Below are 27,374 nucleotides of genomic sequence, written 5' to 3'. Positions count from 1 at the left end.
TGCCTATGCTGGATATTTCATATAAATGCGTCATACATTGTGTGGCATTATTTTGTCTGGCTTCTTTCACTTACCATAATGTTTTCAAGGTTTATCCATGTTGTAGCATGTGTCAGTACTTCATTCCTTTTTATGACCAAATAATATTCCATTGTACGGATATACCACATTTTTGTTTATCCATTTATTTTGCTTGCCTATCAGTTGATAGATACTTGTTTCCGCTTACTGGCTATTATGAATAAAAACTGTTACAAACATTTGTGTACAAGTTTTTGTGTGATGTGTTTTTTTCGGTTATCTTGGGTATATACCTGAGAATATATATGCTAGGTCATATGCTAACTCTGTGTTTAACATTTTGACGTATCGAATCAATATATGAACACCTTAAACTTAAACAATGTTCTATGTCAATTATATTTCCACAGAGCTGGAAAAAACTTTTTGAGGAGTGCCAAACTGTTTTCCAAAGCAGCTGTACCATTTTACATTCCTATCAGCTATATATGAGGGTTTCAATTTCTTTCTCACCAAGACTTGTTTTCTTTTTAATATAGCCATCCTATTGGTTATGAAGTACTATCTCGTTGTTTTGATATGAATTTCCCCAATGACTAATGATACTGAGCATCTTTTATTGTGCCTATCGGCCATTTGTATATATTCTCTGGAGAAATGTCTATTCATATCTTTTGCTCATTTTTAAAATGAATTATTTGTCTATTCCCTCTCTCCCTCCCTTCCTTTCTATACTTGGCATATTGTGTTCTGGCTTCCAATTTAGCTGTTGAGGAGCTGTCATTCTGACCTGGTCTTTTGAAGGTAATCTGCAGGTTTCCTCTGGTTTCTTTTTTAAAAATTAATTTATTTACTTATTTTAACATCTTTATTGGAGTATAATTGCTTTACATTGTTGTGTTAGTTGCTGCTGTATAACAAAGTGAATCAGCTATACATATACATAATATCCCTATATCCCCTCCCTCTTGCATCTCCCTCCCACCCTTGCTATCCCACCCCTGTAGGTGGTCACAAAGCATGAGCTGATCACCCTGTGCTATGTGGCTGCTTCCCACTAGCTATCTATTTTACATTTGGTAGTGTATATATGTCAATGCCACTCTCTTACTTCGTCTCAGCTTATGCTTCCCCCTCACTGTGTTCTCATGTCCATTCTCTATGTCTGCATCTTTATTCCTGTACTGCCCCTAGGTTCTTCAAAACCATTTTTTTTTCTTTTTTTAGATTCCATATATATGTGTTAGCATATGATATTTGTTTTTCTCTTTGATTTCCTTCAGTTTCAGAATGGTTTCTTTTTATTCATTTCATGTGCAATTTGTTTTTCTTCTTCCATCTGTGAGTTTATCTCTTTCATCATTTCTGAGCTGTGCTTTCTTCAAGTATGTATCATTCTCTCTCTCCTTTGTCTTCGATTCTGATTAAATGTACACTCAACTTTCTTTATCATCTAAGTGACTTACTCTCTTTTCCTTACTTTACATTTTTTTTCCTTTCCTTGCTGTTCTCTGGAGTTTTTTCTGATTGGTTATCTACTTCATTAATTTATTCCTGACCACTTCCTGTGGTTAAAACAGTCGATTATTATTTTGCTAAGTTTTGGTTATTGTATTGTTTTATTTTTAGAAGTTCTATGTTTCTTTTCCTAAAGTGCTATATGACCTATTTCTTGTTCCCTGATTTTGATTTCTTTGAATATATTCTGCTGAAGTATTCTATTGCCTTACTCTGGTAGGTATAGTATTTGTAGTCTTTGTGGCTATGTTTATCTTGGTGGTGCTTGCTGGTTCTGTCTAATGGAGTCCAGTTTTCCTGGGTGCCTGGTTATTTTTTGCTGTGTGTTGGACATTTTATTTGAAAAGTTATTTTTTAGAATATTTGAGTCCTTCAGAGAGGATTTGTTTTGTTTTTCTATGGCAGTAGAAATCGTTACCAGTCCAAGAACAACATTAAATTAATCAATTTTAATTCTCCTCCTCCACTTTGTCTCAGAGGCTATCAAAATGTAGGATCTAATTTTCCAGGACTAGCAAGTGATCTCAGATTACAAGTGGATTTGCTTCCTTTCTCTTGGGGTTCACTGTGCTTTACTCTTGGCTTGGTGTTTCTATCCATACTATCATTTCTTTGATGCTTTTGAGACATTTTTACATTTTATACAACAGTTTTAGTTCTTAATGGTAAGCTAAAAATATAGTCTGCCATTATTTTATTATTATTAATTAATTAATTTTTTGTCTGCATTGGGTCTTCATTGCTGCGCGTGGGCTTTCTCTAGTTGTGGCAAGCGGGGGCTACTCTTCATTGCAGTGTGTGGGCATCTCATTGCGGTGGCTTCTCTTGTTGTGGAGCATGGGCTCCAGGCACGCGGGCCTCAGTAGTTGTGGCATGCAGGCTCAGTAGTTGGGGCTCATGGGCTCTACAGCACAGGCTCAGTAGTTGTGGCGCATGGGCCCAGTTGCTCCATTACATGTGGGATCCTCCCGGACTGAGGCCCAAACCCATGTCACCTGCATTGGCAGGCGGGTCCTTAACCACTGCACCACCAGGGAAGTCCTAGTCTGCCATTATTGAAAATAAGAAACTTACGTGTCTTCTCTTTTTTATAAAATAAACATCAGATTATTTTTTTCCCCCAATAAAATTATTCAGTACTTCCTTAACACAAAAGAGAATGAAGTCTTAAGTCCTAAATGTGGCATGTAAGTCCCTTCATGTTATTGCCTCTACTTGCTTTTTATCAACTTTACCTTTTGTCATTCTAAAAAAATTTATTATGGATACTAATCACACTGAACTACTTACTGTTCCTAAGTGTGCTGGAGATTCTCACATTCATTCCTTTGCACATTTTTTTCCCTAACTCAGAATGTTCTAGTCACTCAGCAGATTCTAGTCAACTCGTCTGTGAAGTCCTCTCCTGCCCTTCTGACAGAGCAGAATATTTACTTAATTTACTTTATTTTATTTTTTTGGTCGCAGTGTGCAGCATGTGGGATCTTAGTTCCCCGACCATGGGTCAAACACGCGCCCCCTGCATGGGAAGTGTGGAGTTTTAACCACTGGACTGCCCGGGAAGTCCCAGAATGTTTATTTTTTAATTTTTTCATTTCTTTAATATCCTGTAGATGTTTCCATTATAATACTTTCTACATAATTTTTCCCTTCCTCATACTCCCCTGTAAGACTAAGTTCCTTGAAGGCTATGATAATATTTTAATATTTGAATGTCTAGCCTTAGCGTAGTGTTATGTACCATATTAAATGCTTAAGAAATGAGTTAAATAATTTGTTCCTTGGTCTGTGCCTTAGTTGTAATGTTTTTAAAAAATATGTAGCATATGTGACTCAACATATATAATACTAAAAAATTTTAATGGACTTATAAATATCTCCTATAACAATCTGAGAAATATAGCATGTGAGAAGAGATACAGGTTATTTCAGAGATAACCACTTAAGGGTATGTGGGGCAGTGAGGATACATAGAAACCTGTCTTAACAGTCAAAGAGGTATCGTGGGACAGTGGAATATGGCTTGGCCTACAATAATATCCTAACAGTCACCCTTTCCTATAACTCAGGTCCTGCATCTCTGTCTGCTACTTTTTCTTACTGCCACTATGGATTAACCCTCATTCTCCTTTTCACTTGCTCCTTGTTTCACTCTTGGCTTTTTTGTCTCAAGGCTTCTGCTCTATCCTGTACACCCACTTTCCTAAAGAGAACAGTGTCTGTTTGTAACAGTTTTGGGCAGTTCTTGCATGAGACAGTGTGATAGGTCACTGGTGATAGACTTTGTGGCATAGCATTGAGCTGGCATTGTTTCTCTGATCTAGTCAGCTGTGGCTAAGGTCACAAGGTCATATGACCTGAAATACCATGAACCACATATAAGGAGCTGCCCAAGCTACTTTCCTGAAGAAAGGGTGTGGGCACTGCAAGTCCTGCTCAGAGCGTTGGAGCTAATGTTTTACTTTTATGCTGAAATATACATTAAAACATTACTTCCATAGTTAAGTTGGGATTTAAATATTGCTTTTGAGATTAACTTTTTCATTTTGTACTAAAAATCATGGCCTTAAGTTAACTGGAATTCTTTTTTTTTTTATACTGTATTTTGACTTTTTTTTTGCCATCTAATTATTCCCTTTATTTTATTTTTTACATCTTTATTGGAGTATAATTGCTTTACAATGGTGTGTTAGTTTCGGCTTTATAACAAAGTGAATCAGTTACACATATACATATGTTCCCATATCTCTTCCCTCTTGCATCTCCCTCCCTCCCACCCTCCCTATCCCACCCCTCTAGGTGGTCACAAAGCACGAAGCTGATCTCCCTGTGCCATGCGGCTGCTTCCCACTAGCTATCTATTTTATGTTTGGTAGTGTATATATGTCCATGCCACTCTCTCGCTTTGTCACAGCTTACCCTTCCCCCTCCCCATATCCTCAAGTCCATTCTCTAGTAGGTCTGTGTCTTTATTCCTGTGTTAGCCCTAGGTTCTTCATGACATTTTTTTCCCTTAAATTCTGTATATATGTGTTAGGATACGGTATTTGTCTTTCTCTTTCTGACTTACTTCACTCTGTATGACAGACTCTAGGTCCATCCACCTCATTACAAATAGCTCAATTTCCTTTCTTTTTATGGCTGAGTAATATTCCATTGTATATATGTGCCATATCTTCTTTATCCATTCATCCGATGATGGACACTTAGGTTGTTTCCATCTCCTGGCTATTGTAAATAGAGCTGCAATGAACATTTTGGTACATGACTCTTTTTGAATTATGGTTTTCTCAGGATATATGCCCAGTAGTGGGATTGCTGGGTCATATGGTAGTTCTATTTGTAGTTTTTTAAGGAACCTCCATACTCTTCTCCATAGTGGCTGAACTAATTCACATTCCCACCAGCAGTGCAAGAGTGTTCCCTTTTCTCCACACCCTCTCCAGCATTTATTGTTTCTAGATTTTTTGATGATGGCCATTCTGACTGGTATGAGATGATATCTCATTGTAGTTTTGATTTGCATTTCTCTAATGATTAATGATGTTGAGCATTCTTTCATGTGTTTGTTGGCAGTCTGTATATCTTCTTTGGAGAAATGTCTATTTAGGTCTTCTGCCCATTTTTGGATTGGGTTGTTTGTTTTTTCTGTTATTGAGCTGCATGAGCTGCTTATAAATTTTGGAGATTAATCCTTTGTCAGTTGCTTCATTTGCAAATATTTTCTCCCATTCTGAGGGTTGTCTTTTGATCTTGTTTATGGTTTCCTTTGCTGTGCAAAAGCTTTGAAGTTTCATTAGGTCCCATTTGTTTATTTTTGTTTTCATTTCCATTTCTCTAGGATGTGGGTCAAAAAGGATCTTGCTGTGATTTATGTCAGAGTGTTCTGCCTATGCTTTCCTCTAAGAGTTAGATAGTTTCTGGCCTTACATTTAGGTCTTTAATCCATTTTGAGCTTATTTTTGTGTATGGTGTTAGGGAGTGATCTAATCTCATAATTTTACATGTACCTGTCCAGTTTTCCCAACACCACTTATTGAAGAGGCTGTCCTTTCTCCACTGTACACTCCTGCCTCCTTTATCAAAGATAAGGTGACCATATGTGCGTGGGTTTATCTCTGGGTTTTCTATCCTGTTCCATTGATCTGTATTTCTGTTTTTGTGCCAATACCATACTGTCTTGATTACTGTAGCTTTGTAGTATAGTCTGAAGTCAGGGAGCCTGATTCCTCCAGCTCCGTTTTTCGTTCTCAAGATTGCTTTGGCTATTTGGGGTCTTTTGTGTTTCCATACAAATTGTGAAATTTTTTGTTCTAGTTATGTGAAAAATGCCATTGGTAGTTTGATAGGGATTGCGTTGAATCTGTAGATTGCTTTGGGTAGTAGAGTCATTTTCACATTGTTGATTCTTCCAGTCCAAGAACATGGTATATCTCTCCATCTATTTGTATCATCTTTAATTTCTTTCATCAGTGTCTTATAATTTTCTGCATACAGGTCTTTTGTCTCCTTAGGTAGGTTTATTCCTAGGTATTTTATTCTTTTTGTTGCTGTGGTAAATGGGAGTGTTTTCTTGATTTCACTTTCAGATTTTTCATTATTAGTGTATAGGAATGCCAGAGATTTCTGTGCATTAAGTTTGTATCCTGCTACTTTACCAAATTCATTGATTAGCTCTAGTAGTTTTCTAGTAGCATCTTTAGGATTCTCTATATATAGTATTATGTCATCTGCAAACAGTGACAGCTTTACTTCTTCTTTTCCGATTTGGATTCCCTTTATTTCCTTTTCTTCTCTGATTGCTGTGGCTAAAACTTCCAAAACTATGTTGTGTAAGAGTGGTGCGAGTGGACAACCTTGTCTTGTTCCTGATCTTAGCGGAAATGCTTTCAGTTTCTCACCATTGAGAATGATGTTTGCTGTGGGTTTGTCATATATGGCCTTTATTATGTTGAGAAAAGTTCCCTCTATGCCTACTTTCTGCAGGGTTTTTATCATAAATGGGTGTTGAATTTTGTTGAAAGCTTTCTCTGCATCTATTGAGATGATCATTTGGTTTTTCTCCTTCAGTTTGTTAATACGGTATATCATGTTGATTGATTTGCCTATATTGAAGAATCCTTGCATTCCTTGATTAAACCCCACTGATCATGGTGTATGATCCTTTTAATGTGCTGTTGGATTCTGTTTGCTAGTATTTTGTTGAGGATTTTTGCATCTATGTTCATCAGTGATATTGGCCTGTAGTTTTCTTTCTTTGTGACATCCTTGTCTGGTTTTGGTATCAAGGTGATGGTGGCCTCGTAGAATGAGTTTGGGAGTGTTCCTCCCTCTGCTATATTTTGGAAGAGTTTGAGAAGGATAGGTGTTAGCCCTTCTCTAAATGTTTGATAGAATTCGCCTGTGAAGCCATCTGGTCCTGGGCTTTTGTTTGTTGGAAGATTTTTAATTACAGTTTCAATTTCAGTGCTTGTGATTGGTCTGTTCATATTTTCTATTTCTTCCTGATTCAGTCTTGGCAGGTTGTGTGTTTCTAAGAATTTGTCCATTTCTTCCAGGTTGTCCATTTTATTGGCATAGAGTTGCTTGTAGTAATCTCTCATGATCTTTTGTATTTCTGCAATGTCAGTTGTTACTTCTTTTTCATTTCTAATTCTATTGATTTGAGTCTTCTCTCTTTTTTTCTTGATGAGTCTGGCTAATGGTTTATCAATTTTGTTTATCTTCTCAAAGAACCAGCTTTTAGTTTTATTGATCTTTGCTATTGTTTCCTTCATTTCTTTTTCATTTATTTCTGATCTGATTTTTATGATTTCTTTCCTTCTGCTAACTTTGGGGTTTTTTTGTTCTTCTTTCTCTAATTGCTTTAGGTGCAAGTTTAGGTTGTTTATTTGAGATGTTTCCTGTTTCTTAAGGTAGGATTGTATTGCTCTAAACTTCCCTCTTAGAACTGCTTTTGCTGCATCCCATAGGTTTTGGGTTGTCATGTCTCCATTGTCATTTGTTTCTAGGTATTTTTTAATTTCCTCTTTGATTTCTTCAGTGATCTCTTGGTTATTAAGTAGTGTATTGTTTAGCCTCCATGTGTTCGCATTTTTTACAGATCTTTTCCTGTAATTGATATCTAGTCTCATAGCGTTGTGGTTGGAAAAGATACTTGATACAATTTCAGTATTCTTAAATTTACCAAGGCTTGGTTTGTGACCCAAGATATGATCTATCCTGGAGAATGTTCCATGAGCACTTGAGAAGAATGTGTATTCTGTTGTTTTTGGATGGAATGTCCTATAAATATCAATTAAGTCCATCTTGTTTTATGTATCATTTAAAGCGTGTGTTTCCTTATTTATTTTCATTTTGTATGATCTGTTCATTGGTGAAAGTGGGGTGTTAAAGTCCCCTACTATGAATGTGTTACTGTCGATTTCCCCTTTTATAGCTGTTAGTATTTGCCTTATGTATTGATGTGCTCCTATGTTGGGTGCATAAATATTTACAATTGTTATATCTTCTTGGATCGATCCCTTGATCATTATGTAGTGTCCTTCTTTGTATCTTCTAATAGTCTTTAGTTAAAAATCTATTTTGTCTGATATGAGAATTGCCACTCCAGCTTTCTTTTGGTTTCCATTTGCATGGAATATCTTTTTCCATCCCTTTACTTTCAGTCTGTATGTGTCCCTAGGTCTGAAGTGGGTCTCTTGTAGACAGCATATATATGGGTCTTGTTTTTGTATCCATTCAGCCAATCTGTGTCTTTTGGTGGGAGCATTTAGTCCATTTACATTGAAGGTAATTATCAATATGTATGTTCCTATTCCCATTTTCTTAATTGTTTTGGGTCCGTTATTGTAGGTGTTTTCCTTCTCTTGTGTTTCTTGCCTAGAGAAGTTCCTTTAGCATTTGTTGTAAAGCTGGTTTGGTGGTGCTGAACACTCTCAGCTTTTGCTTGTCTGTAAAGGTTTTAATTTCTCCATCAAATCTGAATGAGATCCTTGCTGGGTAGAGTAATCTTGGTTGCAGGTTTTTCTCCTTCATCACTTTAAATATGTCCTGCCTGTCCCTTCTGGCTTTCAGAGTTTCTGCTGAAAGATCAGCTGTTAACCTTATGGGGATTCCCTTGTGTGTTATTTGTTGTTGTTCCCTTGTTGCTTTTAATATGTTTTCTTTGTATTTAATTTTTGACAGTTTGATTAATATGTGTCTTGGCGTATTTCTCCTTGGATTTATCCTGTATGGGACTCTGTGCTTCCTGGACTTGATTAAGTATTTCCTTTCTCATATTAGGGATCTTTTCAACTATAATCTCTTCAATTATTTTCTCAGTCCCTTTCTTTTTCTCTTCTTCTTCTGGAACCCCTATAATTCAAATGTTGGTGCGTTTAATGTTGTCCCAGAGGTCTCTGACACTGTCCTCAGTTCTTTTCATTCTTTTTTCTTTATTCTGCTCTGCAGTAGTTATGTCCACTATTTTATCTTCCAGGTCACTTATCCATTCTTCTGCCTCAGTTATTCTGCTATTGATCCCATCTAGAGTATTTTTAATTTCATTTATTGTGTTGTTCATCATTGCTTGTTTCATCTTTAGTTCTTCTAGGTCCTTGTTAAATGTTTCTTGCATTTTGTCTATTTCCAGGATTTTGGATCATCTTTACTATCATTATTCTGAATTCTTTTTCAGGTAGACTGCCTATTTCCTCTTCATTTGTTAGGTGTGGTGGGTTTTTATCTTGCTCCTTCATCTGCGGTGTGTTTTTCTGTCTTCTCATTTTGCTTATCTTACTGTGTTTGGGGTCTCCTTTTTGCTGGCTGCAAGTTCGTAGTTCCCGTTGTTTTTGGTGTCTGTCCCCAGTGGCTAAAGTTGGTTCAGTGGGTTGTTTAGGCTTCCTGGTGGAGGGGGCTAGTGCCTGTGTTCTGGTGGATGAGGCTGGATCTTGTCTTTCTGGTGGGCAGGTCCACGTCTGGTTGTGTCTTTTGGGGTGTCTGTGGACTTATTATGATTTTAGGCAGCCTCTCTGCTAATGTGTGGGTTTGTGTTCCTGTCTTGCTAGTTGTTTGGCATAGGATGTCCAGCACTGTAGCTTGCTGGTCGTTGAGTGAAGCTGGTTGCTGGTATTGAGATGGAGATCTCTGGGAGATTTTCACTGTTGGATATTATGTGGAGCTGGGAGGTCTCTTGTGTACCAGTGTCCTGAAGTTGGCTCTCCCACCTCAGAGGCACAGCACTGACTCCTGGCTGCAGCATCAAGAGCCTTTCATCCACACGGCTCAGAATAAAAGGGAGAAAACGTTGAAAGAAAGAAAGAAGAAAGGAAGGAAGGAAGGAAGGAATTAAGGAAGGAAGCAAGCAGGGAGGGAGGGAGGAAGGAAGGAAGGAGGGAAGGAAGGAACGAAAGAAGATAAAATAAAGTAAGATAAGTAAAATAAAGTTATTAAAATAAAAAATAATTAAGAAAAAAAATTGTTTTTAAAGAAAAAAAAAGAAAACGGACAGGTAGAACCCTAGGACAAATGGTGGAAGCAAAGCTATACAGACAAAATCTCACACAGAAGCATACATACATACACACTCACTAAAAGGAAAAGGGAAAATCATAACTCTTGCTCTCAAAGTCTACCTCCTCAATTTGGGATAGTTCGTTGTCTATTCATGTATTTCACAGATGCAGGGTACATTAAATTGATTGTGGAAGTTTTTTTTTTTTTTTTTTTTGCGGTACACGGGCCTCTCACTGTTGTGGCCTCTCCCATTGCGGAGCACAGGCTCCAGATGCGCAGGCTCAGCGGCCACAGGTCACGGGCCTAACTGATCCGCGGCATGTGAGATCTTCCTGGACTGGGGCATGAACCCGTGTCCCCTGCATCGGCAGGTGAACTCTCAACCACTGCGCCACCAGGGAAGCACGTTTGTGGAGCTTTAATCCGCTGCTTCTGAGGCAGCTGGGAGAGATTTCCCTTTCTCTTCTTTGTTCTCACAGCTCCAGGGGCTCAGCTTTGGATTTGGCCCCACCTCTGCATGGAGGTCGCTGGAGGGCCTCTGTTCTTCGCTCAGATAGGACGGGGTTAAAGGAGCAGCTGCTTAGGGCACTCTGGCTCACTCAGGCCGGGGGGAGGGAGGGGTACGGAGTGTGGGGCGAGCCTGCGATAGCAGAGGCCGGCGTGACGTTGCACCAGCCTGAGGCGCACCGTGCGTTCTCCCGGGGAAGTTGTCCCTGGATCCCGGGACCCTGGCAGTGGTGGGCTGCACAGGCTCCCCGGAAGATGGGTGTGGATAGTGACCTGTGCTTGCACACAGGCTTCTTGGTGGCGGCAGCAGCAGCCTTAGCGTCTCATGCCCGTCTCCAGGGTCTGCGCCTTTAGCCCCGGCTTGCGCCCGTTTCTGGAGCTCCTTTAAGCAGCGCTCTTAATCCCCTCTCCTCGAGCACCAGGAAACAAAGAGGGAAGAAAAAGTTTCTTGCCTCTTTGGGACGTCCAGACTTTTCCCCGGACACCCTCCCCGCTAGCCGTGGTGCACTAGTCCACTGCAGGCTGTGTTCACGCCGCCAACCCCAGTCCTCTCCCGGCGCTCCGACTGAAGCCCGAGCCTCAGCTCCCAGCCCCGCCTGCCCCGGCGGGTGAGCAGACAAGCACCGATCCTCTGTGCAGGAATCTCTCCGCTTTGCACTCCGCACCCCTGTTGCTGTGCTCTCCTCTGCGGCTCCGAAGCTTTCCCCGTCTGTCTCCCACAGTCTCTGCCCGCGAAGGGGCTTCCTGGTGTGTGGAAACCTTTCCTCCTTAACAGCTCCCTCCCACTGGTGCAGGTACCGTCCCTATCCTTTGGTCTTTGTTTATTCTTTTTTCTTTTGCCCTACCCAGGTACGTGGGGACTTTCTTGCTTTTTGGGATGTCTGAGGTCTTATGCCAGCGTTTAGTAGGTGTTCTGTAGGAGTTGTTCAACGTGTAGATGTATTTCTGGTGTATCTGTGGGGAGGAAGGTGATCTCCGTGTCTTACTCTTCCGCCATCTTCCCCTCGTCCCCCCCAGTATTTTGACTTTTATTTATTTTTATTATTATTATTTTTTAAATTAATTAATTTATTTTTGGCTGTGTTGGGTCTTCGTTTCTGTGCGAGGGCTTTCTCAAGTTGCGGCAAGCAGGGGCCACTCTTCATCGCGGTGCGCGGGCCTCTCACTGTCGTGGCCTCTCGTTGCAGAGCACAAGCTCCAGACGCGCAGGCTCAGTAGTTGTGGCTCATGGGCCCAGTTGCTCCGCGGCATGTGGGATCTTCCCGGACAAGGGCTCGAACCCGTGTCCCCTTCATTGGCAGGCAGATTCTCAACCACTGCATCACCAGGGAAGCCCCTGGCATTGTTTTTCTTACGAAAGAATACACTAATATGTAAGGATGGTATTAACTAAGAAAAGTGATCATGCTGCTTATATCTTCTTTACAGACTTCTCTCTAATAAAATGAAATTTTATAAACATTTTGGTCTTTTGGACATACATGGAAATTAACTTTTAGTTTAGTAAACTTTAAAATATTTTTGTATATGAAGACATAGGACTGTTACAGAACTGTTCAGGAGTATTAGTATTCATGTGCTTCACACAATGTTTTGATTATAGATTATTGCTTAATTTTAAGCAATAAATTAAAATTTAATTTGTTAAATTAAACATTTAATTTAAGTTCACTTCTTTGCGTTCAACTCCATATCTTAAACATGTCAGAATCATGCATTTCTTTTTTTCGCCTTTGTTTACTACAATCTTTTGACAGTAAGTTTTAACGTTATTTATTTTTACCACCTAGCTAGGTGTGTATTCAGGATAAAATTTTTTTTTCATGTGTATTTGGGACTTTAAAATGTATGGAAAATTTCAAGAATTGTAATTCAATAATTATGTTTAGAAGTTACATATCTCATCACGTTTATGCGTGAGTAAACTGAGGTTCTAAGAGTTACTTGCTGAAGTTCATATAGCCATTATGCAGCAGTGTTAAGATAAAACAGAATTTCTTTCTCTAAATTTAGTATTCTGTGCTTTTGATTCATAAAAAAGTAGAAGATACAGTTTCTGTTTTTCAGAAACTTGCTTGTAGGTAGAAAAATTAAAATCAAATCTAGGTTGATGAAGCACAGATGAAAGCACTGGACTAGGAGTTATGAGACCTGACTTCAGTCTTCATCCCTCTAGCTGCATGGTCATGAACAAACTTTAGTTATCTTTTTTTCTGGCTTTGAGATATAATTGACATATTACGTGTACATTTAAGTTGTATAATGTGATAATTTGGTACATGTATATACTGTGAAATGATTACCACAGTGAGGTTAGTAACACATATTTCACTTTACATAATTACCATTTTTATTGTTGCGGTCATGGTGGTTTAGTATCTTTTTACAGTGAAAGTTTGGACTGGATAATAAATATGTATTATTGTTGTTAAATATTATTAATTTTATCCCTAATATTAGCCCTAATTTTCTATACTCTTATTGTAAAAAATATTACACTACTGTATAGGGGCAACTAGGTTGAATAACTTTGGTCAAATTATTATAAAGGAAGGGAGAGAAAAGAAAAAGAAAAATGTCGAGGTACAGTTTGATATCTTTATTTCCAGTATTTAATTTTTTCCTGAATTGACTCATATGCAGTCTTACCTTTAGGAAGGAAGTTCATCTTAGAAATTTGTTGCCATTCAAACTGCTTTGAAGTCTAAGGGCTCTTTGGAAGTTTATTTATGTTTTAACCATTTTTATTCTGTTCACTTTGACTAGACATTTCCATTTTAAACTTTGGGGAAACTTTAATGTTTCTGTTTAATCTTTTTATTCTTTGAGATCCTCATTTAAATGCATGTTGTATAAGAAAGCAAGAAAGAAATAGCTATGAAGTTGTTTTTGCCTTGAACGTAAAATCCCTATGATTGTACCCTCAATTAGAAGAAAGTACTTCTACATTTAATTTCTTTTGCTTTTTATCCCCATTTCACTCTCTTTGCAGAAAGCCTTTTCTTTCTTTGAGCAGAAGCTTCTGACTTCATCTATATACATGAATACAGGAGTTGAATTTAATTATCACCCCAAGAATCATCTCTATCTTAGCTCTTTTTAGTAACATTGTTTGCTTATGAACTGCCTCAGAGTTTTTCAGAAAGAAATTTTTAAGAGCTTATTATCCCTTACATAGAATATTTAAATTTTTTTAACTTCAACATTATATAAGAAAATGAGTTTTTAAACTTTCAAATCTTATAAGTTTTTAACACTTCTAATCATGTTTTCAAAAATATAACAGCTTTATTGAGGTATAATTCACATATGTACATATAAGTTTTTTTATCTTGAATTTTTTGCATTTTTTATCATTTCACTTTTTAATTTTTTAAGTCACACACGTATTAACTTTTCAATTTGAAGTGTTTTTTTTGAATTTTATTTTATTTATTATACAGCAGCAGGTCCTTATTAGTTATCCATTTTATACACATCGGTGTATACATGTCAATCCCAATCTTCCAATACATCACACCACCACCCCACCCCCTGCCACTTTTCCCCCTTGGTGTCCATACGTTTGTTCTCTACATCTGTGTCTCAACTTATGCCCTGCAAACCAGTTCATCTGTACCATTTTCTAGGTTCCACATATATGCATTAATATATGATATTTGTTTTGTTTTTATCTTTCTGACTTACTTCACTCTGTATGACAGTGTCTAGATCCATCCACATCTCAACAAATGACCGAATTTCATTCCTTTTTATGGCTGAGTAATATCCCATTGTATATATGTACCACGTCTTCTTTATCCATTCATCTGTTGATGGGCATTTAGGTTGCTTCCATGACCTGGCTATTGTAAATAGTGCTGCGGTGAACATTGGGGTGCATGTGTCTTTTTGAATTATGGTTTTCTCTGGGTATATGCCCAGTAGTGGGATTGCTGGGTCGTATGGTAGTTCTGTTTTTAGTTTTTTAGTTTTTTTTTTTTGCGGTACGTGGGCCTCTCACTGTTGTGGCCTCTCCCGTTGCGGAGCACAGGCTCCGGACGCGTAAGCTCAGTGGCCATGGCTCACGGGCCCAGCCGCTCCGCAGCATGTGGGATCTTCCCGGACCGGGGCACGAACCCGTGTCCCCTGCATCGGCAGGCGGACTCTCAACCACTGTGCCACCAGAGAAGGCCTGTTTTTAGTTTTTTAGGGAACCTCCATACTGTTCTCCATAGTGGCTGTGTCAATTTACATTCCCACCAACAGTGCAAGAGGGTTCCCTTTTTTCCACACCCTCTCCAGCATTTGTTGTTTGTAGATTTTCTGGTGATGCCGATTCTGACTGGTGTGAGGTGATACCTCATTGTAGTTTTGATTTGCATTTCTCTGATAATTAGTGATGTTGAGCAGCTTTTCATGTGCTTCTTGGCCATCTGTATGTCTTCGTTGGAGAAATGTCTAAATAAACTCTTCTGCCCATTTTTGGATTGGGTTGTTTGTTTTTTTAATATTGAGCTGCATGAGATGTTTATATATTTTGGAGATTAATCCTTTCTCTGTTAATTTGTTTGGAAATATTTTCTCCCATTCTGAGGGTTGTTTTTTCATCTTGTTTATGGTTTCCTTTGCTGGGCAAAAGCTTTTAAGTTTCATTAGGTCCCATTTGTTTATTTTTGTTTTTATTTCCATTACTCTAGGAGGTGGATCAAAAAAGATCTTGCTGTGATTTATGTCAAAGAGTGTCCTTCCTATGTTTTCCTCTAAAAGTTTTATAGTGTCTGGCCTTACATTTAGGTCTTTAATCTGTTTTGAGTTTATTTTTGTGTATGGTGTTATGGAATGTTCTAATTTCATTCTTTTATATGTAGCTGTCCAGTTTTCCCAGCACCACTTATTGAAGAGACTGTCTTTTCTCCATTGTATATCCTTGCCTCCTTTGTCATAGACTAGTTGACCATAGGTGCGTGGGTTTATCTCTGGGCTTTCTATCTTGTTCCATTGATCTATATTTCTGTTTTTGTGCCAGTACCATATTGTCTTGATGACTGTAGCTTTGTAGTGTAGTCTGAAGTCAGGGAGTCTGATTCCTCCAGCTCTACTTTTTTCCCTCAAGACTGCTTTGGCTATTCGGGGTCTTTTGTGTCTCCATACAAATTTTAAGGTTTTTTTTTGCTCTAGTCCTGTAAAAAATGCCATTGATAGGTTGATAGGGATTGCATTGAATCTGTAGATTGCTTTGGATAGTATAGTGATTTTCACAATATTGATTCTTCCAATCCAAGAACATGGTGTATCTCTCCATCTGTTGGTATCATCTTTAACTTATTTCATCAGTGTCTTATAGTTTTCTGCACTGAGGTCTCTTATCTCCCTCTGTAGGTTTATTCCTAGGTATTTTATTCTTTTTGTTGCAGTGGTAAATGGGAGTGTTTCCTTAATTTCTCTTTCAGACTTTTCAGCATTAGTGTATAGGAATGCACGAGATTTCTGTGCATTAATTTTGTATCCTGCAACTTTACCAGATTCATTGATTAGCTCCAGTAGTTTTCTGGTGGCATCTTTAGGATTCTCCATGTATAGTATCATGTCATCTGCAAACAGTGACAGTTTTACTTCTTCATTTCGGATTTGGATTCCTTTTATTTCTTTTTCTTCTCTGATTGCCATGGCTCGGACTTCCAAAACTGTGTTGAATACTAGTGGTGAGAGTGGACATCCTTGTCTTGTTCCTGATCTTAGAAGAAATGCTTCCAGTTTTTCACCATTGAGAATGATGTTTGCTGTGGGTTTGTTGTATATGGCCTTTATTATGTTGAGGTAGCTTCCCTCTATGCCCACTTTCTGGAGAGTTTTCATCATAAATGAGTGTTGAATTTTGTCAAAAGCTTTTTCTGCATCTATTGAGATGATCATATGGTTTTTCTTCTTCAGTTTGTTAATATGGTATATCACATTGATTGATTTGCATGTATTGAAGAATCCTTGCATCCCTGGGATAAATCCACTTGATCATGGTGTGTGATTCTTTTAATGTGTTGTTGGATTCTGTTTGCTAATATTTTGTTGAGGATTTTTGCATCTATATTCATCAGTGATATTGGTGTGTAATTTTCTTTTTTTGTAGTATCTTTGTCTGGTTTTGGTATGAGGGTGATGGTGGCCTCATAGAATGAGTTTGGGAGTGTTCCTTCCTCTGCAATTTTTTGGAAGAGTTTGAGAAGGATGGGTGTTAGCTCTTCTCTAAATGTTTGATAGAATTCACCTGTGAAGCCATCTGGTCCTGGACTTTTGTTTGTTGGAAGATTTTTAATCACAGTTTCATTTTCATTACTTGTGATTGGTCTGTTCATATTTTCTATTTCTTCCTGGTTCAGTCTTGGAAGGTTATACCTTCCTAAGAGTTTGTCCATTTCTTCCAGGTTGTCCATTTTATTGGCATAGAGTTGCTTGTAGTAGTCTCTTAGGATGCTTTGTATTTTTGTGGTGTCTGTTTTAACTTATCCTTTTTCATTTCTAATTTTATTGATTTGAGTCCTCTCTTTTTCTTGATGAGTCTGGCTAATGGTTTATCAATTTTGTGTATCTTCTCAAAGAACCAGGTTTTAGTTGTATTGATCTTTGCTATTGTTTTCTTTGTTTCTATTTCATTTATTCCTGCTCTGATCTTTATGATTTCTTTCCTTCAGCTCGCTTTGGGTTTTGTTTGTTCTTCTTTCTCTAGTTCCTTTAGGTGTAAGGTTAGATTGTTTATTTGAGATTTTTGTTGTTCCTTGAGGTCGGCTTGTATAGCTGTAAACTTCCCTCTTAGAACTGCTTTTGCTGCATCCCATAGGTTTTGGATCATTGTGTTTTCATTGTCATTTATCTCTAGGTATTTTTTGATTTTCTCTTTGATTTCTTCAGTGACCTCTTGGTTATTTAGTAACGTATTGTTTAGCCTCATGTGTTTGTGTTTTTTACATTTTTTCCCCTGTAATTGATTTCTAGTCTCATAGCATTGTGGTTAGAAAAGATGCCTGATATGATTTCAGTTTTCTTAAATTTACTGAGGCTTGATTTGTGACCCATGATGTGATCTATCCTAGAGAATGTTCCATGCACACTTGAGCAGAAAGTGTAATCTGCTGTTTTGTTTGGAATGTCCTATAAATATCAATTAAATCTATCTGTTCTATTGTGTCATTTAAAGCTTGTGTTTCCTTATTAATTTTCTGTCTGCATGATCTGTCCATTGGTGTAAGTGAGGTGTTAAGTTCTCCTACTATTATTGTGTTACTGTCGATTTCCTCTTTTATAGCTGTTAGCAGTTGCCTTATGTATTGAGGTACTAGTATGTTGGGTGCATATATATCTATAATTGTTATATCTTCTTCTTGGATTGATCCGTTGGTCATTATGTAGTGTCCTTCCTTGTCTCTTGTGACATTCTTTATTTTAAAGTCTGTTTTATCTCATAGAGTACTGCTATTCCAGCTTTCTTTTGATTTCCATTTGCAAGGAATATCTTTTACCCTCCCCTCACTTTCAGTCTGTATGTTTCCCTAGGTCTGAAGTGGGTCTCTTGTAGACAGCATATATATGGGTCTTGTTTTTGTATCCATTCAGCAAGCCTGTGTCTTTTGGTTGGAGCATTTAATCCATTCACATTTAAGGTAATTATCGATATGTATGTTCCTATTACCATTTTCTTAATTGTTTGGGTTTTGTTTTTGTAGATCCTTTTCTTCTCGTGTTTCCCACGTAGAAAAGTTCCTTTAGCATTTTTTGTAGAGCTGGTTTGGTGGTGCTGAATTCTCTTAGCTTTTGCTTGTCTGTAAAGCTTTTGATTTCTCCATCATATCTGAATGAGATCCTTGCTGGGTAGAGTAATCTTGGTTGGAGTTTCTTCCCTTTCATCACTTTAAGTATATCATGCCACTCCCTTCTGGCTTGTAGAGTTTCTGCTGAGAAATCAGCTGTTAACCTTATGGGAGTTCCCTTTTATGTTATTTGTCGTTTTTCTCTTGCTGCTTTCAATAATTTTTCTTTGTCTTTAATTTTTGCCAATTTGATTAATATGTGTCTTGGCGTGTTTCTCCTGTATGGGACTCTGTGTTTCCTGGACTTGGGTGGCTATTTCCTTTCCCATGTTTGGGAAGTTTTTGACTATAATCTCTTCAAATATTTTCTCGGGTCCTTTCTCTCTCTCTTCTCCTTCTGGGTCCCCTATAATGCGAATGTTGTTGCATTTAATGTTGTCCCAGAGGTCTCTAAGGCTGTCTTCATTTCTTTTCATTCTTTTTTCTTTATTCTGTTCTGTAGCAGTTAATTCCACCATTCTATCTTACAGGTCACTTATCCGTTCTTCTGCCTCAGTTATTCTGCTGTTGATTCCTTCTAGTGTATTTTTCATTTCACTTATTGTATTGTTCGTCTCTGTCTGTTTGTTCTTTAATTCTTCTAGGTCTTTGTTAAACATTTCTTGCATCTTCTCGACCTTGCCTCCATTCTTTTCCCGAGGTCCTGGATCATCTTCACTATCATTATTCTGAATTCTTTCTCTGGAAGGTTGCCTATCTACACTTCATTAGGTGTTTTTCTGGGGTTTTATCTTGTTTCTTCATCTGGTACATAGCCCTCTGCCTTTTCATCTTGTCTGTCTTTCTTTGAATGTGGTTATTGTTCCATAGGCTGCAGGATTGTAGTTTTTCTTGCTTCTGCTGTCTGCCCTCTTCAATTTGAAGTTTTTAATTTAGTTTTTTAACTGAAACTATATAAGTAAGAAAGTTTGAGAGAATGTTGGAAAGAGGAAGGAAGAAATGGTTCATAAAACCTTTTCTCTTTTTTTATGTTTGTGTTTTACACGTATGTGGTTTTCATTGTATACTTTTGTAGGGTCCTTTTTAGTTTTCAGTTGTTACGATATCAAATAATTTTATCTACGTTGTTCTATGGGATGATGATTTAGTTTACTGGCTGTATAATTATCCACCAAACAAGTGAATATATTAGGAAGGAAGGAAGAAGAAACATAACAACACCAGCATAAGTTGCCATTGTTCCTAAACACTGGGAAAACATATAGAGCAATTAAGATAGCAAAACCAGAGAACCCCTGCTGGTGGAAGTGATGCTGGGCTAGCTTGGGGGCTAGCGTTTAGGGGGCATAGCAGCTTTTGTTTCTGCTCTGGGAAAGCCACTGTCCATGTAAGAAGTCCAGCCATTGTGAGACTGTCATGCTGCGGGGAAGCCCATGCTGGCCGTGAGTAGATGATAGGTAGAGAAGCACTGAGGCAGCCAGACATGGGAGTGAAGCCTTGTGTTAGCTGAGTGCAGCAGAGTGAGTAATCCCAGGGATACCATGTGGAACACTTGAACCCTGCCCAAATTCCTGACTCACAGAATTGTGAGGAAGAACAATTCATTTAAAATCACTACATTTTGGGCTGGTTTCTTATGCAGCAAAAGGTAATTGATACAGCAGCCAAACTGATTTTGACATACAGAGACAGCCATCCTCATAGAATCCAGGGACTATTGCTCCTATGACCCTTTCTTTAGGAATCTGATAGACAATGTACTTGAGACAATCAAAATGAGTAGAGAAACAGCAAAGTAAAAAGTAGTGATGAGCATTAGAACTAGGATTAAATGAGAGAGATAAAGTAGTGTGTAATGGCTGTATGTTTTTTTTTTTTTTTTTTTTTTTGCGGTACACGGGCCTCTCACTGTTGTGGCCTCTCCCGTTGCGGAGCACAGGCTCCGGACACGCAGGCTCAGCGGCCATGGCTCACGGGCCCAGCCGCTCCGCAGCATGTGGGATCTTCCTGGACCGGGGCCCGAACCCGTGTCCCCTGCATCGGCAGGCGGACTCTCAACCACTGCGCCACCAGGGAAGCCCTGGCTGTATGTTTTGACAAAGAAATAAAATTCAACTGTAGAACATTGTGGGCAGAGTATGTGCAGAACAGTGTTTTTAAACTGTCTTCAGCAGTCATATTTGTGTTTTTAGTATTGGTGTTTTTTTTTGGCTGCGTTTTTGGTTTTTGTTGCTGCGCGCGGGCTTCCTCCAGTTGTGGCAAGCAGGGGCTGCTCTTCATTGCGGTGCATGGGCTTCTCATTGTGGTGGCCTCTCTTGTGGAGCATGGGCTCTAGGCACTCGGGCCTCAGTACTTGTGGCACGCAGGCTCAATAGTTGTGGCTTGCGGCCTCTAAAGTGCAGGCTCAGTAGTTGTGGCGCACGGGCTTAGTTGTTCCGCGTCATGTGGGATCTTCCAAGACCAGGCCTTGAACCCAAGTCCCCGACATTGGCAGGCAGGTTCTTAACCCTCTGCCACCCGGGAAGCCCTGTAGTGTTGGTTTTGCATTCAGGTAATGTTTTGTTTGTATTGTGTAGCAAAGCAAATGAATAATTTTAAATACTCTAATTCTGTTATCTGTTATGTCTCTGGAGCCAGGAGTCTCTGTGTGGAAGAGATAATTTGTAGATGTAAGTTAGAAGATTAGGTAAACACCCTGTGCTCCTGATTTTTAAGTACAATTATCAATATGAACTCATGAGATATTTTAATTTTATCTTATAATGGTATATACATTATATGTATATATTTTTATACATACGTGTATGTATAATGTTAATCTGAGACTGTTTTATGTGTATTGTGGAATCAAGCAAACGAATATTTATGTGATATTTTAATTTTGACATTTCCTAACTATGTCTACCAAAAAGTCTCAGAATTGAGCAAGCCTAGTTCCCAGAATGTGGTCTTCAAATGCTGCTGACTTCTAAAAGAAATCAGGGATTCTTTGATAGATCTTTGATCCCAGATCTGGGGCATGATATATGCAAAATGATCCTAGAATATTTTTATACCATATACGAAGGCAAGTATCAATAACTATTAACTAGAGTCATGATAAAAGGCTTCAGGAGCCAACTTGGAGAGGCTCTAGGGTGACCAACTATGTCAGTTTTAGCACTGCAAGTCCCATGTCCCAGGAAACCTCTCAGTCTCAGGCAAATCAGTACAGGTGATCACCCTCAGAAGCTCCGACTGGCCAAAAATGGGACATTGTGAGCATCTATAAGGATAAGAGCTACAATGGATTGGCATCTTATATTATGTTTAAATCTGTGAGTTCATAATGATATCCAAAACAATGAACCAATTGTTCATCTTTGGTGGCTATTAGGAAAGCAGTCCTCAGTTTTGAAAACTGATAAACCAGTAGAGAGAATCTGGCGTTTATTCTTACTATTCTGTATGAACAGTATCACTGGGTAAACTAATATAGATGAGGTAAAGTTTGTTCTCATAGAGATGTTTTATAAGCTAGCAAATAAAGGCAAAATGACATAACTAGAGTATCACCATTTTGTATTCATTATGCTGTAATAGATTTTGACATTATCAGTGGCTGCTAACAACACAGAGAATCGTACATATGTTATAAATACACTACTACCTAATGAATAAATTTGCCCAGAATATTAAACCTGTATCTGATGAAGCTGCCTACATCCATCTACCAAGGTATAAGGAATGTAGAAGACAGAGGGACTTGTTAAACTAGGGGAAGGCAATCAACTAAAACCAGTCTGTGGGAAACTGTGTAGGATAGATGATCCTGTATATTCAACAGATTGCAAAGGAAAAAAAAAGAGATGCTAAAGGAACCCATTTAGATTTAAAAAGGGCAAAATTAGGACTTTCCTGGTGGTGCAGTGGTTAAGAATCTGCCTGCCAATGCAGGGGACACAGGTTCAATCCCTGGTCTGGGAAGATCCCACATGCCACAGAGCAACTAAGCCTGTGTACCACAACTACTAAGCCTGCGCTGTAGAGCCCACTAGCCACAACTACTGAGCCCGTGTGCCACAGCTACTGAGCCCACATGCCGCCACTACTGAAGCCCATGTGCCGCCACTACTGAAGCCCATGTGCTGCAGCTACTGAAGCCTGCGCGCGTAGAGCCCACGCTCTGCAGCAAGAAAAGCCACCACAATGAGAAGCCTGTGCACTGCAACGAAGAGTAACCCCTGCTTGCCACAGCTAGAGAAAGCCTGCACGCAGCAATGAAGACCCAAGGAAGGCAAAAAATAAAGTTAAAAAAATAAAAATAAAAAGGGCAAAATTAAGCTACAGCATTTAGGTATATATAAAGCCATAAATGAAAGTAAGGAAGTGATTACCACAAAAGCCAGAATGGTGTTTCTCTTGGTTAGGCTGGGGGAGTAGGGAGGATGGCTGGAGGGTGTTGTGATTGGTAGTGGGTACATGGATGGCTTCTGTAGTGGCAGACCTGGTTTTGTTTCCTGATCTGCATGGTAGTTCCAAGTTCATTTAGCTATAATTTCTTTTTTTTTTTACATTTATTTATTTATTTATTTTTGAGCGCGTTGCATTTTCGTTGCTGCATGTGGGTTTCTCTAGTTGCGGCGAGCAGGGCCTACTCTTCATTGTGGTGCGTGGGCTTCTCCTTGCGGTGGCTTCTCTTGTTGTGGAGCACGGGCTCTAGAGCACAGGCTCAGTAGTTGTGGCGCACGGGCTTAGTTGCTCCAAGGCATGTGGGATCTTCCCAGACCAGGGCTCTAACCCGTGTCCTTTGCATTGGCAGGCGGATTCTTAACCACTGTGCCACCAGGGAAGCCCTTGCTATAATTTCTGTATGTAGTTTTCTGTATTTGTAATATCTAAATCTATATTTTTAAAGACTTAATTTTTTAGAGCAGTTTAGATTCACTGCAGAATTGAGACGAAGATATAGATTTCCCATATATTCCTTGCCCCACACATGCATAGCCTCCCCCTTAATCAGCATCTGCCACCAGAGTGGCACATTTGTTACAATGGATGAACTTACATTGACACATCATTATCAAACTCCATAGTTCACTCTTGGTGTACATTCTGTGGGTTTTGAAAAATGTATAATGATATATATCCATCATTATAGTATCATATGGAGTATTACCAGTGCCCTAAACATCCTCTGTACTCTGACTCTTCATCCCCCCAACTCCTGGCAACCGCTGATCTGTTTACTGTCTCCATAGTTGTGTCTTTTCCAGAATGTGATGTAGTTGGAATCACATAGTATGTAGCCTTTTCAGATTGCCTCTTTCCCTTAGTAAACTGCATTTAAGATTCCTCTGTGTCTTTTCATGGCTTGATAGATCATTTCTTTTTAGTGCTGAATAATATATTTGATAATAAAAGTCTGAAATGAAAAATAAGGAAGAAAAGGAAATTGATTGGAGTGAAAGCAACTATATTAGGAAATGGTGAGAGTTGCTGCCTTAAAGATTATCTAAGACGTGTTGACTGAGGATTTTTTTTTATATGTATAAATTTATTTTGTTTTGGCTGCATTGGGTCTTAGTTGCAGCGAGTGGGGCTTCTTATCGTTGCAGTGCGTGGGCTCTAAGCGTGCGGGCTTCAGTAGTTATGGCACGCAGGCTCAGTAGTTGTAGCGCATGGGCTTAGTTGCTCCACAGCATGTGGGATCTTCCCAGACCAGAGATTGAACCTGTGTCTGCTGCATTGGCAGGCAGATTCTTATCCACTGTGCCACCAGGGAAGCCCGACTGAGGATTTTATTAAATGCTATTCTAAGATGATTTAACATGATCTGTTACTAGAGAGCCCCTGAGGTTTATTAAAAAGGGGGTGGAGTGCTGAAAACTGTTTCTAAGAAGGTAAATCTGGCAAGATGGATTTCAGTAAGAGACTGGAAAGCTAGCCGGGAGACTTAACTAGTGTTAAGGTGAAGGTGATAAAGATTTGAATTAGGGTGATGTTTATAGGAATAGAGGTAGAATAGCCATTGTGTTATGCAACAGAAGACTAATCAGTAAGACTTGGTGACAGATAAAGTATGGTTAAACAGAAAAGCATTAGAAATAAACTCAAAGCTTTCATGTTTGAGGACATATCCTTTATTGGGTAGGTACTGGGAATTCTGGAAGGACAGTTCTTGGTGATTAGATCTGTTATTTCTCCTCGTGATGTATTTAGAATCCAAGAGGAGTGATTGCTTGGGATTCTACATTCCAAATGGTACATCTAAAAATATAATTCTGACAAGCAAGAAACTGATAACAGTGGTTGTTTTTGGTGAGTGCACAGTTGAGACATAAAAATATGAGGATGACTTTTTATCTTCTAATCTTTTGAATCATATGCTTCTATTACCTATTCAGAAAATAAATAAAATTTAATTAAAGATTAAGATGCCTAAATCTTCCAGTTTACAGGGAGAAATTCTTATTTGACATTCTTTTATTATTTTAAGTACTTCAGACTACAGTTACTCAGAAAAGCAGTCAGTAAAAAGTAAACATGTTTAATACTTGGCTGCCTTTGATATACATATGTTTGTAAGTGTGTATTTGATTATATGTTTGTGTATGTTGTGTGTGCATGAGTGTGGCTGTGTTTGGCTCTGAGGTGTATGTGTACTTCATTCAGAAAAAATGTTTATAGTTGAAGCCTCAGAGACCCTGTCTTCCTAGGGCTTTTAAATAGGTTTTTTTTTTTTTTTTTTTTTTGCGGTATGCGGGCCTCTCACTGCTGTGGCCTCCCGTTGCGGAGCATAGGCTCCAGACGCGCAGGCCCAGCAGCCATGGCTCACGGGCCCAGCCGCTCCGCAGCATGCGGGATCCTCCCGGACCGGGGCACGAACCTGCATCCCCTGCATCGGCAGGCGGACTCTCAACCACTGCGCCACCAGGGAAGCCCGGGCTTTTAATTCTTACTGCTACCAGTTAGGATTTTCCTCCTTACATGGGAGATGTTCTTGCTTATCATCCAGCTTCAGGGCCATTCAAAGATGGTGGTGATGAAGCAGCATAGACTGTCTCTCTTTTCTTTATTATCACCACTGAAGCTGAAGGTCATTATATATGCATCACTCCATCAGTCTCCCTTTTCATTCTCCCCAGGCAATTGCCCTGGATTGCCTCTGTAATAAAGTGTCTTGAAATACACAAATCTTTATTTCATGTCTTAGTCTTTTGGATAGGTTAAGACCCACTATTGGATCTGGTAACAAAAAAGGGAATAGAGGTGACATATAAATGATAGGGTTTTTTTGGTTTGTTTTAATAACTTTATCTTTTACAATTTGTTATTAATAAAAACATTAGGAAATATCAGTAAGGGCATGCTTATTCTTTAAGATCTAGTGAAACTGGGCCTTTTAAGTCTGTTCCCCTACGGACTTAGGAAAAAGAAACTAGGACTGGAAACAATACGAAACAGTAGTAGGAAGCTAAGCAGCCGTAGCACAGTGGTTGTCAACCTTGGCCACACACAGGGACTGCATGAGGATATTAAAAGAAATACTGTTTCAGCTTTAATTGGTCAGGGCTCTGTCTTGCTTGGGCATTGGAACGTTTTGAACTTAAACACTTGAAATTTTTTTTTTTTCTTTATTTTTTTGGCCTCATGGGGTCTTAGTTGTGGTATGCGGGGTCTTTAGTTTCATCGCGCAGGCTTCTCTCTAGTTGTGGTGCTCGGGCTTCTCTCTGTAGTTGTGGTGTGTGGGTTTTCTCTCTCTAGTTGTGGCACATGGGCTTAGTTTCCCCGTGGTATATGGGATTTAGTTCCCCGACGAGGGATCCAACTGGCGTCCCCTGCATTGAAAGACGGATTCTTTACCACTGGACCACCAGGGAAGTCCCCCTACATACTTGAATTTAATATGAAGTCAAGACTGAGAGCCACTGGCCTAGAGAAGAAAACTGGTCTACGACTGAGGAGAAAAGTGCTTAGGTTTCGTAGCACCTCAATCCCAAATTCTCTTTGAGATAAATTGGAGCTTATTGTAAAATGCTGCTTTTTAAGACTTGTGATTATTTAGATTTCTGACTGATGGAAAACAAAAAATACATGAGTGAATTTTTAGCATCTGGAAAGAAGAGACAGATTCACATAGTAATAAAACTTCATGGATTGACTTTACTTATTTAACATTGCACAGGTTGCCTGTGATTTGCTTCGGAGAATCATTCGCATCTTGTATCTCAGTAAGAGACTCCAGGGACAACTGCAGGGGGGAAGTAGAGAGATAACAAAAGCTGCTCAGAGTCTCAGTGAACTTGGTAAGTCCTTTTGTTTATTGATTCACTGGTTGAAGGAAATTCGGTTGTTTCAAGTTTTTGGTGATTATAAATTGAGCTACTTTAACATTTGTATACAGGTCTTATGTGAACCTAAGTTTTCATTTCCCTAGGAGAAATGTCCAGGAGAAATGCTGTTTTTTAGGTGACAAGTCTCATGTTGGCATGGTGCCTAGAAGATCTGTTGAATTCATTTCTTCATTCATCATTCTTTTCTTAAACATTTACAGCAGCCTCTTGACCTTCAAGGGTGTCAGCAGTGACAGCTTTGAGTACTGACAGGTTGCAAGGTCCATGATGAAGCAGTTCATAATTTTTCAGGCAAAATTTTGAATACCTACCAAGTGCTTAAAGAACTACCTAACACCTGCATTTTAATGAGGCTTTGCGGTTTTCTTCTTTTCATTGGGTACCCAGTAATTTTTCTGAAGTGGATGTGTTTAGTGGAATTTGTACCTTTTTAGGTTCAGAAGGTCTTAGATTATATCCATCTTAAATATCAAGAGTCTCCTAATGCTTAGTAACGTGCTTTGAAAGTAGTTATGCCAAAAGAATATCAAAGATGTGCATTACATGTTCTTTTTGAATTTTCCTATATTTCAATTACATAGTCATAGTGTAATGCTTATTCCCTGTTTTGACTAAGGAAATGTAACATCCTTCACAAAGCATGCTTCAACAACATTTCAATTTATAATGCTCAAATACATTGCTTAGGCACATCATGGGAATATATTGAACT

General features: G+C 38.8%; 1 protein-coding gene across 3 annotated transcripts in view; it reads left to right on the top strand.

Annotated features, from left to right (window-relative positions):
* Positions 1-27,374, top strand: part of COG5 (component of oligomeric golgi complex 5) — a 282,658-nt gene that overhangs the window by 17,699 nt on the left and 237,585 nt on the right. For all 3 annotated transcript variants that reach the window (XM_033438877.2, XM_012534817.3, XM_033438883.2), the window contains exon 6: positions 26,494-26,614. In XM_033438877.2, the coding sequence (XP_033294768.1) occupies positions 26,494-26,614 (121 nt within the window). The remainder of the gene's footprint in view (positions 1-26,493; positions 26,615-27,374) is intronic.

This window comes from Orcinus orca, chromosome 9 (genome assembly GCF_937001465.1).
Source record: "Orcinus orca chromosome 9, mOrcOrc1.1, whole genome shotgun sequence".
NCBI classification, from domain to species: Eukaryota; Metazoa; Chordata; class Mammalia; order Artiodactyla; family Delphinidae; genus Orcinus; species Orcinus orca.
This window is presented reverse-complemented; position numbering and strand designations above follow the sequence as displayed.